This window comes from Empidonax traillii, unplaced genomic scaffold (genome assembly GCF_003031625.1).
Source record: "Empidonax traillii isolate 1590-97213 ecotype Southwest subspecies unplaced genomic scaffold, ASM303162v1 scaffold523:size469459, whole genome shotgun sequence".
Taxonomy (NCBI): domain Eukaryota; kingdom Metazoa; phylum Chordata; class Aves; order Passeriformes; family Tyrannidae; genus Empidonax; species Empidonax traillii.
Window position 1 is genome coordinate 262,411 of NW_020955716.1, and position 13,088 is coordinate 275,498.

At 40.4% G+C, this 13,088-nt stretch overlaps 1 protein-coding gene across 6 annotated transcripts in view; it reads left to right on the forward strand.

Annotated features, from left to right (window-relative positions):
- LOC114064174 (core histone macro-H2A.1) overlaps nucleotides 1–13,088 on the forward strand; it is a 41,021-nt gene that overhangs the window by 11,238 nt on the left and 16,695 nt on the right. For 4 of the 6 annotated variants that reach the window (XR_003572700.1, XR_003572699.1, XM_027896971.1 and 1 more), the window contains exons 3-5: nucleotides 8,303–8,409; nucleotides 9,449–9,646; nucleotides 11,401–11,511. Coding sequence is in view for 4 of the 6 variants with exons in the window: in XM_027896971.1 (XP_027752772.1) it covers nucleotides 8,303–8,409; nucleotides 9,449–9,646; nucleotides 11,401–11,511 (416 nt within the window). In the remaining 2 variants the exon portion in view is untranslated. The remainder of the gene's footprint in view (nucleotides 1–8,302; nucleotides 8,410–9,448; nucleotides 9,647–11,400; nucleotides 11,512–13,088) is intronic. The other 2 variants (XM_027896972.1, XM_027896974.1) reach the window with 1 other exon arrangement.

Sequence of the window (13,088 nt, forward strand, 5' to 3'; positions counted from 1 at the left end):
TGACCTAATGGAGGGGAATCCACTAAGGTTTGAAAACTTGTTCATCAGGGTGCAGGGTATGGAACCAACTTCAATCCTTTTGAAGGTGAGCTGGTAAATTCTGCTGGCCTTTGCTAAAGTTTAACTTTGATGTAAATCTGAAATTAGCCCAGAATGTGCTCAGATCTGGGATTTTTTGTGTTCGATTTGAGATTTGAACTTTTGAAATGCTTCCAGCTGTTTAGACTTGGAGTTGTGTTCTGGATTCATCTGGAGTTATGACTTTATCCACTTTGTACTTTGGAAGGAACTTAGTTTTATCATATGTGTACACTACTCATCAGAAAGTAAAGGAACACATTCTGTCATTTCTTGTGTCCTTAGATTTCAATTTACTTGACACAGAAACAGGTTGCCCAGGGAATATTCTCCTTCTCTTACTTATTCATCAAAGGTTCTTGTTACCCAGGAGTAATATTACAGAATAATTGTCTCATCAGCACACCCAGTGTTGGCAGTTTGGTTTCTTAAGCCAACTTCCTTATAGCTGCCTGTTTTCTCTCTAAAGAAATAAAGTGTTATGTCCACTGTAAATAGGGTGCAAGTGTGTGTTTTGTGGGGGACTGTGCAGAAAGTACCTTTGAGTGTTACTGATATCAAAGCAAGTGGATACAGTTCCTTTCTTTACTCTGCAGGAATAGTGTGGATGCTGAAGAACTCTAACCCATGGGTCTTGTTCCTTTTCTTTCTTTGCAGCAGCAGTTCATGCAGTGCTGCCTGTCTTGGAGAGAATAGTCAGAATATTTGATTAACTTCTTACACTGCAGAACTAATTTTAGGCATTATCAGCATCACCAACAGTTTTATTGGCAATTCCTTTTGTTTCCTTTTTTTATTGCATCCCTTGGTTAACAAGGGTTCCTTGCCTATTTATCTTCCCTAATGTGGACTTCAGAAAACTGCAATCCACTCCTTAATTTCTCTGCAAAGTGGTGCACCAGTACCAGTTCATGTCAAAAAAGAACATTAGGTCAGCCGAGGGAATGGCCACAGACTTCACTTGGGGCACTGCAGCGACTCCCATGAGCTTGGATGGTTTGTACTGGTCAGAACTGGTCCAGCCACACATCTAATCAGGTCTGGTCCTTTCAGATGTAGAGCTTGTCCAAATTACAGCACAGTCCAAACTTTCTTATGAGCTGAAAAAGATACTCCTTTGCCCTTGACAAATAGAAGTCTCTTGAGCATATTTAAAGCTGCAGCAAGAACCAGGCCTGCAAGTGATTTCTGCTCTCCCTGTCCCCCATCATCTCTTCTACACTGTAAACAATTTTCATTTGCCAAAATGTCATAGCAAATGAGGAGAAGGAGAAGTTTATAAAACAGCAGGAGCACAGGAATACGGAAGAAATGAGACCCTGATTTATATTTGTTATGTACAAAGTGAAGGAAGGAGAAAATGTTAAATGTCTGTTTTCTCCATCAGTTTTTTTTTCTCAGCTGTGAGGTGGGGTTTTTTTTGTTGATCATATATTTTGTTAGAATGTCAAATAAGCCCTTTTTGAACCCCTCAGTTAGAATTGCATGAGGGGCATTACCTGAGGTTTTGTTTTCAGGCTTTCTGGTGTCACCACACTCAAACAATGGAGCTGCAGCTCAGTTCATTGCATTTCCATCTGGATTAATTTTGGATGTGGAAGACTCTCTCAAAGCCAGCTGCTGACTGGCAAAAGGCAAGTCCTTCCTGAGTGCAGCTTCACTGCTCCCTTCAGGTTCTCCCTTTCCCAAGTGCAAACTGATGACCTTGAACTGCCCAAAATCTTTACAAGGTCACAGGGGAAGACAATGCTCTGCCTTCCCTGTCAGAGCAGATGGACTGCTGAACTCCTGCCTGGGAGCAGAGGGAGCTCAGGGGTCCACAGTAAAAAAACCCTGAGGTTAAAATCGACTTGCAGGCATTCTGAGGCTGCCGTAAATAACAGTCCTTAGGAAGTAATGAAATTTAAGAAGATAATTAATTGACAGCATCTTTTTGATACTGTTGAAATGTGTACTCGCTACCAAGATGCATCTCTTCTATTTAAACAGGCAGCTTTGGAAACACTAATCCCTTTTGTGGTGTTGTGCCACAAACTGTGTCCCTTAAAATAAATTAGGGGTGGGACAGGTAGGGCCTGTGCTTTACCTGAGCAAGTAGGAAGCTGACCTTTCAAATCCAGTGTGGGTTTAATATGGATTAATACTGGACCTAAAATACAGCACAGATTTTTATGGCAATAGCTTCACAAGCAGAATATTTTGAATATATCAGCATAGCAAAGCTCCTTTGTAACAATTCCTTTTACGTAAGGTTTGTGTCATGCTCTTAAGTGAAGTGAGACTGTCACAGTTTAGAATTGCTCTGCTTGTAAGGGGTGTCTCTTTAGATAGAAAACTCTGCATTGTTACCAACTGAATGACTTCTGATCATGGATGAATGAATCAGTGTGTTTCAAATGTACAGAAATGAAGAGTTTTCTTTCACTGATAAGCCCTTCCTTGGCCCCAGCCTTGGAAGCACTTACACATGTGCCTCTTACCATGTGGTGCCATAAACTTCAGTGGCTCTCCAAGTTCCAAAAGCTACCCCACTACAAAATTACTGACCCAATTAGGGTCCTGATGTATTCTCAGTGAGGGCCTCTTGGTGTATTTTAAACATCATGGTCGTAAAATTATTTAATCCCTTGAAAATGGTACATTTTAGGTATATTTTAACGCACTTAGGTCTAGAATTAAATTCTTTTTATTCTAGAATTAAATACTTTTCATTCTAATTAGTCATTTCATCTGTTTATTGGGCTAAGTTGCAAGAGAGCAATGATTTTTTCCTGTATATTGCTGCTCAGTCTACTGTTGGTGTCAGCCTTTGTTTTGAAGGATGGAGTGTCAACGAAGTGGAAAACAAATATGGCTGATTTTGCTACACGGGTTTTTTTCTACCCTTATCTTTGCCTTAACTTGAATTCCTTGTTGAGAAGAATAAAAGAATCTCTAAAGCTGAGGTGTTTTCTTCTTTGGCCCTTTATTCTTGGAGTGCCAGTTGCAGCACAAAGGGCTGGAAAGCAGGAAGACATCCCAAATCTCCAGAGCAGCAGAGTGTGTTTAGCTCAGATATTCTCAATTTTAGAAGCTGTTACATCAATATTGTAAGCATAATTTCCCCCTGTTTTGTTTTTTTTTTTTCCACGAGGGAGGATTATTTAGAATGCCTGAATTCAGATAATGTTCTGTCTTTAGTCTGTCTCTTTAAATTAGTACTCAGGGTGTGACTGCTTTATGAATAACATTTGAATTGAAATTCAGGTTTCCCTGAAAACTGAACTCTCATACCTTTTACAGATCAATAGTAAACCAAGAAACTAAGAAAAGAAAAAGAAAAAGGAAGTTAAATAACATTAGATCTCATACCAAAAAAAAAAAGAATAAAAAAAGGATGGTAATAAAGTGTAGAAGAGAGCTGAAAAGTGGCTTTTGTGGCCTGAACTTGTGTTTTATGTAAACATCAGCCTGTCATCTGCCTCACAGAAATGCAAAACTGAGAATAACTTGGCAAAGTGAACAGTTTCTCCTTTAAGGGGCCTAGTTTTGATACAGCTCAGACACTTAAAACTGAAAGGTTTGGGCTTTTTATCACATCCTAAGAGAGTGATTGCCCTGCTGAGAGTTAAGGTTTCATCCAGGCTTGTTCAAAGCAGTAAAATTGCTTGAATTGATTTTCACTGCATCAGATTTCCATGACTTTGAACCGAGGCTGAGAACTGTTTTATTGGGATGCATGAAAGGGAAAGTGTCGTTAAATGATCCTGCCTTCCCTCTTGCAAACTGCGGATTCCAGAGGGATTGGGTGGAATGCACGGAGAGAAGAATGCAGGAAACTCTCACCAGTCTTGGTTGATTGGGGTTGATTGGGTTAAAACCTTCTGGAATCACGTAAAATGATTCTCAGGTCAATAAAATGCTGATGGGAAGATGATTAATTTAAAGTACAATAAGCAGACTCCTTGTCATGTAGTTGGCTTAGTAGCAAATACATATTTTTCTCGGTGGAATTGTATCAACCTTCATTTCTCTTTGATTTCTGGATATTGTTTCCAATTTTCTTCGGAGGAGAGGCTTCACCATTCTTTTAAAAACCTCTGACTTGTTCCTGTTGGAATTTGAGTCTTCAGGAATTGGCCTTTTGTCAGCACATCACCTGTTAGTTGTTAAAGAGTTTAATTTTCAAAGCTATGATTTCATCTCCCTGAAGAGAAGGTGGACAAGGGGATTTGATGCAACAGCAGTGGTTTAGCTTGAGATGTAAACCAAAAAAAAAAAAGAGAATGGATGAGGAACTCACCCTGAAAATTTGCTTCAGGATGAGGTTTTTGTGGAGACTTCTGACACTTCTTGGTTGTGTTGGGAGTAGGAAGTGCCCTGAGAACAGCTTTTCCTGTGGTCTTATCTTGAGCTTAAATGCAGAGACATACAACCGGTTTTCTTTTCTCCTTTAAAAATATTTAACTGAACATTCAAAAAAACCTCAGCTGAAGAAAAGCACTTTTGGTTCGAGTGCTGAGAACAGGCTTAAACCAGTTTTCACTACCCATATCCTGGTTCTAAATGTTTCAGAGGGGTTTTTCAATTGAAAACTACCTTTGAGTTAAAATTTAAGAGGAAATTTCTTAACTTTGAGGGCTTTCACTTCCCACTATAACCTTCTACTTTAATAATGACTGAAAGGAAGAAAAATATTAATCATAACCTTCTACTTTAATAATGACTGAAAAGAAGACAAATATTAATCATAACCTACTTTAATGATGACTGAAAATAAGAAAAATATTAATCATAACTATACCTATTAAATCAAATTGATATGTTCATGATAGATTTCTGAAGCATCCATCCTTTTTTTGCTGCTTAACAGCTGTCCATACATGAATATATCACATGCTAACATGGCATTCCTACTTAATTCTTTTTTTTTCCCCCTAATTGTATATTTCTCACAGCTTTTTCACTGGATTGTTTTATATCTGCACTTAAAGCAATACATTTTTTGTTTGAACGGGTCCGAAAGCACAGAAAAAGTCATTTGTGCGAGTATCTCTTCATATTAAGCTAATCTTTCAGTATGTAGTGGTTGAAAAATTGTACCTTCAAAAGCATAGAATAATGAAAAACTTGTATATTTTCTTCATTTTCTAAAAAAATGGGGCTTTTCATGCTGTGTTGCCTGAGTGGTGGTGATGTAATTATTCTCTCGGGGGGAAATGCCTTCAGTAAATATATGAAACGAATGGAATAGACATTATGCAACTTCCATCCTTGCTGGGAGGCCTCATTTTTGTACAATGTTTTGGTCTTCTGGCTGGATAAATACAGGCTGAGTGAAACCTGATGTCATGGAAGCTCTTTAACACTTTCTTTTGCCTCAGCTTTTCTAAACAGAGTCTTTTCTCTGCTGACCCTGCTCAGTTGCAGGAGTTGATTTTTCGATGTCTGTTTTTGTCCCTGCTGTGGGAAGATTACCTTTAATGAGTCAGAACTCTTCAGTGACTCCAACCTTTGAGCCTGCTTCTTCCAGAGATGGGTCTGACCTAAGAATTCAGAGCTGGTCTCTATTTTAAATACCTTTTCCCACCTACTACTCTTTCCAGCTAAAACCAGATTCTCCTGGATATTCGAGCCAGCTCCCTTACAGAGAGAGAGCTAGATTTAAATCTCATTTAAAATGAGTCTGAAACATGGGTGAAACACCGTTTAAGTTTTTAGAATTAAAGCAGCATAAAACAGATGTGAGAGTAAAGCTGGCTGCAAGCAAACTCGAGGCGAGTAGTCCAAACCCCATCCACATCCACCAAGTCTTCATCTCTAGCATTTGTGAGTGCTCTGTTCTGTTGGGTTTGGATTAGGTTTGGTCACTGCTAAATCAAAAAACTGTTGCCTATATTGGCTTCAGCTCAAATTCCTCCTGATCTTCTGTTTTTAATCAGGAGAGTGCCCGTCTGACCAGCCTTGTGTGCGGGACTGAGTTTGGCTGTTCTATGGCTCTCTGAGTGTGCACAAGCAATGCTTGATTATTATTGGAGAGCTGAGAAGGCCAGGAGAGAAATTCCACCCTCCATGCCCTCCTCCTCCTCTCTTCCTCTCCCCAAGCTCCTCTTTTGTGGTCCTCAGGGCCGGTGCAAAGCGTTCTGTTGCTGAGGAGGAAGTGGGGTACCTCAACTTCCCTAAAGGACCATTAGAAAACTGTAACTTCAAAATGAGTTTCCTGTCCAAGGAAGAGGGCTTAGCACTTACCAGAACAGTTCTCCACTGTACAAGGCAGACATGGGAGTTTTATGAGGAACAAATAAAACATTCCTCTGTGCTTTACAGGCCTAACACTTTCTTAGAGCCTTTAGTTCCAAAATGACCTGTCTGCATAGTTGTGCTGATCAGTCCCAGGGAGTAACACGGCCTGACTGTTCAAGGGCCTGCTGCAGTAAAGGGGTGGGGGGGGAGCAGAGGCAAAGCAAAAACACAGCCTGCTGTTTGCAGCAAAGCCTGGCCTTTCAGCTGGGTCTGAAGTTTGAGTACAACCAATTCCATTCCTGATCTTCGGAGGTGGAGATGCTGAGCTCGCTGAGCTCCGTGGGGATGTCCGGGGTGTCCGTGGGGATGGGAGCCGGGTCTCTGTCGTGACAGGAGGCTAAACCTCACGTGTCTGAGCTGGGCTTTTGGAGAAGTACAAGAAAAGGATTATGCCAGCTTAATTCCCTTCTTTGGAGGTGTGGAAAGCATAGGCAGGTTGACCTTACCCTGCTAATCCTGCTTTAAAAATAAATTAAAGCAATTGTTGTCAGCGTGAAATGTTGAGTTGGTTTTGCGGCCTCGGACTTGGTATTCTGCCTCACCCTGTAATAAAGTTAATTGTGTGCTTTGAAGAACACAAAAAGTGTGAAAACCTACCCAAATCCTCCATGAGGTTTAACTGTAGAACATCCAGAAGCAGCTGTAAGCTTTCCAGGAAGCATCATAACTTACTTGTTGTGAGAATTAGGATGAAAAATAATTAGAGAGTCATGTTAAATTCAGTCTAATGAGAAAACATAGTCTGTGCTGTGTAGTATTATTTAGGATGTACTGTGTCTTACATGGTCATGTGGACTTTGATTTTAGTCTTTTTCATTTCTAGATTAATGTCTTAATTCAGTTCTATTTGCCTCCCTATTATGGGAGGGCTCTCCTGCTATAGTCAGTTATTAAATGTGAAATGCATCTCATACCTTATTGGGACATTACATTTTAATATTGGTGTGTAATAGCTGTAAAAAACCGACATTTTCATTTTCTTTTCTTTTTTTCTCCAAACGTTACCAGGTTTGCAAAAGGAATTACACAGAAAGAAACAGGGAAACACAGATTGTGGAGAGGGAGATGAAAGGTGACAGCAACAGCACATAATTGCAGAGTCAGATAAGCATGTTATGTCATTTTTTTAATTGTTCCCCAGACTTTCTTGTAATTAATTACATCCTTGCCCAGGGCTTGTTAAGCTGAAGACAGATAAGTTTGCAGATAACACTCCAGCCTTTCACATCACAGATCCTTGCAGGGGAGCAAGTTAATCTTTCCTGATTCCACTAAAAGCCATCACATACATGGCTGTTACATGTTATTTAGTCAGGACTGGAAACGTCTCCTAGGGAGATCATTTATTAGGTAACAAATAAACATGATTCATCAATTACTTTTTTGGGTTGGAAACCTCTCAGACAGAGAAAAAAATCTTTCTGTGTGTGTAGCAGCAGAGTTTGTTTTTAGTGTCCTAACTTGGTGTGTGCTTGCATGCTTCCATAATGTAAAAAATGAGACATTGAGAAGAGCATCTTTTCCAGTGATAAAAAACAAGAAGTGATGCAAGCCAGACTCACATTTGGCTGATTTGAGAAAAAAAAACAAACTATAAATTTGTACATCTAGGACTGTCACCTGATAGGAGAGGGATCCTAAAAGATGAGCACACAGTAGCCTCGAGAAGAACACTGAAAAGTGAAGAATCAGAGGAGCTGCTTCAAAAGAACCAAAAAAAAAAGAATTCTAGTTTAAAGCACAGCACTTCAAGGGTGCATTTGTGCTTCAGTGATTAGACATGTGGAAAGAAAATGGTAATTTTAGAGTTAGATGTCTATTGAGGGTATCTTCAGCAGTTAGAGGAGGAACATGATGCAATTCCCGTATCTTTTTGCTAAATAACACATTGATTTTTCTTAGTGATCACATTGTAATTAAAAGGGGTTTACTTTTCCCCCAGCGGAAATTCTGGAATTGGCTGGAAATGCAGCGAGGGACAACAAGAAGGGTCGAGTCACTCCTAGGCACATCCTGTTGGCTGTAGCAAATGATGAAGAATTAAATCAGGTAAGAAAAACCTCTGCCCTGTCAGGGCCAGGATTTCCTTTAGGGCTTTTCAAATTGTCTTTCCACTCAGCTGAGCTGTAACTCGAGAGCTCTGCTTACTGAGCAGCACACCAGGAAACATCTCCATCCCTCCCTGCCATGCTGCCTATGCAACTACAGCACTCAGCTTAATCCTGCATTTCAGCACCCTTAAAATGTGGAACAGTGCAATGGAGATGTAACCTGACAAATTTCTCACACCATTACAGCCTCTTTTGGAGTGGGACATCGTCATAAACTCTACAGGGACACAGAGAAAATCTTGCAGATGCTTTTTGTTTGGTTGGTTCTGTTTTCCCCTGAAGTCTGTTACTGTGACCACAGAACTCTTGAAAGTCTGTGTCCTTTGCAGACTTCAAGATACCTTTAACTTTGCCACAAAAGATTGGGGTAGTATTATTATTATTATTATTATTACAGTGCTGTGGCACCAGCCAGGGGCAGTGGCTGGCATTGCTGTGGGAGCAGTAAACACGAATCAGAAGGTTTCCAGGTATAGAGACTTGTATAAATGTTACCCTCCGTTCTGAAGTTTCTTTTTCTAAGAAAGAAAAAGCTGTTTTTAAAATGCACTTTCAAGAGAATTCAGCGCTTGGGGCATCTGCTGGGTGGTGGCACCCATTGCAGTGTCCCACCCTGGATTTTGGGGCCCCGTTTCTCTCTCCCAGGCTGCCCTGCAGGGCGTTCCTGTGTGTGTGGCTGGGACTGTCCTGTTCTCTCCTAGTTGGGTGACAGCCTTCATGGCACAGCTTCAGAGGAACAGCTCTTGTGTGAGCCCTGCAGATGCTGGCAGTGCCAAGCACATGTTGCAAGAGGAACACACGTTCCTTTTATAGTTAAAACCTCGTACGTGGCCAGCTGCATTTTATACATTTCCCTTCTTCAAGGATAATGTGGTAAGAAACTCAGGGCAATGTACAAAGCTTGCAGTAGATTTCTATTTATTGGCAAGTAAGTGCTGGAATTTGTCTTCTACAACTTTTTTTTTGTGTTTTATTAGCTATTGAAAGGGGTCACCATAGCCAGTGGTGGAGTCTTACCCAATATTCACCCAGAGCTGTTGGCAAAGAAGAGGGGATCAAAAGGAAAACTGGAAGCCATCATCACTCCACCTCCAGCAAAGAAGGCAAAGTCTCCATCACAGAAAAAAACTGTATCAAAGAAAACAGGCGGCAAGAAAGGAGCGAGGAAATCCAAGGTAATGTGTTTATTTTCAACCCAACAAGCCTGCAAACAGCAGCTGCAGGGAGCTCCACTCAGGGGCAGCTTTCTGTGCCCTGTGTTGAAATAAAGCAGAGGAAGGGGGAGTCTGAAAATCCTCAGAGCTCACTCAAGTCTGCAGGACGGGGAGATGAGTCATAAATACTCTGCAAGAAACATTCTTAGGTGGGCACGGGCTGGAGATAGAAGAGCAGAGTGTCTGGGGGCTGTGCTGCTCTCACCTTACAGGTTTCAGTTTGTAGGAGTGGGGAACCTTTGCACACGTGAAGCCAAGGATGGCTCTTTCTGTGGCAAAACAACAAGCAATGAGTTATGAAAGTCGGAAGAAAAAAACCAGGAATTTCACATGAAGAGGACAAGGAATGTCAAAATTGCCTGAGGGTCAAACAAAGCTTCTTTATTCATTGTGTGTGTCTCTGTTACTGTTTACTTGGTCACTCTGCTGATTTTTGGGGGGTTTTTTTTGAGCTGTTGAATTGTGTTCTCCCCCAGAACACCTAGTAGCTGACATTTCAAGTGCAGTGCTTCCAAGAACCATGCACTAATAATTTCCCTAAATCTGGAATTTTTTTCCCCCCTGCTTGATTACAAAAGCAGGAAGTCTGTTGTGGGGTTCTGTTTTTCTTCCACACAATAAACTGTATTGTCTGCTTACTATATTGGTATTTGGCTAACAGCAAACTCTTGGGGAATTGAAACAGGACCCATGAAATTCTGATTTTCAAAACATTTGTGTAAAGGAAAGCACAGTCACAGCTTCTAAAAGCGCCAATATACCATTGCATCAAAGTCATTTTAGGTGTTCACCCTAAGATTTAGTTTATATAACTATAAACTAAACTTTGCAAAGGCACAGTAGGGAGACAGTGGCCTTGCTTAATATTCCAGCTTCTCAGCTTCAACATAGATATTGCTGAGCTACCAAATATTTATATGAAACCCCAAGTAGTGATTTTCTTGAAAATATGAAATTATTTTTGGCACCAGTTGAGTTTGTAACCGCAGCAGTCAGTTCACTGTCTTCATAAACACCTTTTTCAAAATGTTCCTAATTCTCATTGTTGTTCAGTAAATCAGTTCAGTCCTGAGACCTGTGACTCCCCTGCAGTGAGTGCAGAGTTGAAAATGGTGGGAATGGTGGTTGAGGGGAACTCCTTCTCCCCCAACAGTTTAACTGGAGATGAAAGGAGGTGGTGATGTTAAATAAGACAGAAAATTTTTCAGCCCATTTCCTGCCACCAGGCAGGTAGAAAGTAGATATATTCCTCTGCTTCTGAGGACGCAGTACAAAGAAGGATTTCTAAAAATAAGTTTGTGAAATCTGGGAGCACCTCCCTTCACAGAGAGAGAAAGTCTGTTCTCTGACAAGTCACTTTTTACCTTAAAATTAGCATCTGCCCACACGTGCAGATATATTATCTTTGTCCATCAGAAAGTTTGGGGCTGTTTATGTGTTTTCCTGCACCATTTAGGACAACTCCCATCTCAAGTGTGCCCTGTCCTGAGCAGGGAAAGGCACCTGTGGATCTGCAGGTGCCGAGGGTGTTACTCCTGTTGGTCCCTTCAGCTGTTTCCAGTCAGCGTGGTTGGCCTGCAGGATAAAATCCAGCCCCGGGGCTTAGACAGGCATTTGATTGCCTGCTGAGCATTTAGTGCATGTCACGGAGTTTAGTGGCATTGAACTGTTTTTCTCAGAGCCTGGAGTTAACTAATTAACTGTATTTTTGGAAGAAGAAGCAGGGAGAAGTGAGCAAATCAGCCAGTGCTGACAGTACAACAGAGGGAACTCCTGCAGATGGTTTCACAGTCCTGTCCACCAAAAGCCTGTTTCTTGGCCAGAAGGTATGATCCTGCATTTTTTACAAATGAATACCTATTTTTTCATGCTGCTTAGGGAATACCCCTCCTCCTGCCACCCCCCTTTCCACAAAACATCCAGGTACAATGGACATTTCCCCACTGAGCACTTGAGGAAATGTATGATGTTAGTTTTTCTAATTTCAAACAACAAACTTCTGGAACATTTTAAAAATACATTAAAAAAAATTTCATGTGGCTACATAATTAAATACCTAATTAGAAGGAAAGCCTGTGTGCTTGTAATCTTTCTCACCTTATTGATAAACAGCATAATTGTTACAGCTCAGCATCTGCCAAAGAGGAGATTATTCTAAGAATAATATGTATTTTTTCCAATGGGCAGCCCACTTCATTGCTGATGTCAATGCTTTACAGGTTTTTATCAAAACCTATTTTAGGCACTTGTTCATCATAGTGGTTTTGTGTTATGTTCTGTTTTGTGATGTAATAATGAATGATGCCTTTATGAAAAGCTAGAAGTCAGCAATCCTTGTTTTCCCTGTGAATATGCCTTGGGATGTGGGATGGTTTAATACAAATACATGTCTGCTTAAAGAGAGGATCCACTTAAAGAGACAATTCATTAAATTAATTTGCTTTTCTATCCTGAAACCTACCTTTAGTTCATGATACAGAATTTTTGCTAAGTAAAGCTGCATCTTTCTTCTATCATCCAGTAATCAGATCATTGTGTTGTAAGCCATAAAAGATGAGCCATTGTCCATTGTGGAATGTAACTCCTCTGACTCATTTTTTATTTCACACTGAGGTTGTTCTCCATTTACCCTGCCACAGTTTGTTTGCCAAGTTTAACATGCATGAGAGTAACGTTTTTTTTGCAAGACTTCTGATTTTCCACATTTAGTTTTACAACTAGAGCTAAACTGCTGGGTTGGTAGGTTTTTTTTGGTTTTTTTTTTTTTTTTACTCCTAGTAGGGGGGTGGTTCTTTAAAAACATTTTGATGACTAATTTAGAACCCAAATTTATAGTCTGTATTACTGTTTCAGGAAAGCAAGTAGCATCAGACTTCTGGAGTTGATTTTCAACTCTTTTTAGTTACCATAGGGAACCTGTAGTAAGACCTGGTGTTGTGTTCCAGCAAATTGCTGCTAAAATCAGTCAGTCAGGATCTTTCAAACCTCCTGTCACATCCTTCCAGCGTGGCTCTGTGGTTTGCAAAACCGTTATCTGCTACATCAGAAAACCATTTGCTAGATGGCAGGGAGGGAGGAAGATAATCTTGGGTTTGGTATCACACCATTCCTCAGTGTTTAATGGGATAAATCTTCTTCTTGGCTCCATGTTTGCAGAAGGGAAGGGATTTATTTGCAAGAGCAGCTCTTCATCCTTCTAGTATCCCCAGATTTAATTAGCTAAAAACACAGATGAGAATGTTGCAAACGTGGGTATTGTTCAGTTTTAAAAATTTCTGTTATTGCATTAAACCTTAACGTAACTGCTGACATTCAGATAGAAGTTCTTAGAGGTCAGGAAATGGCAAAGAACCCTTCAGTTCTACCTGTAGAAGTGTCTTAGTGCTACATTAATTAAATATTA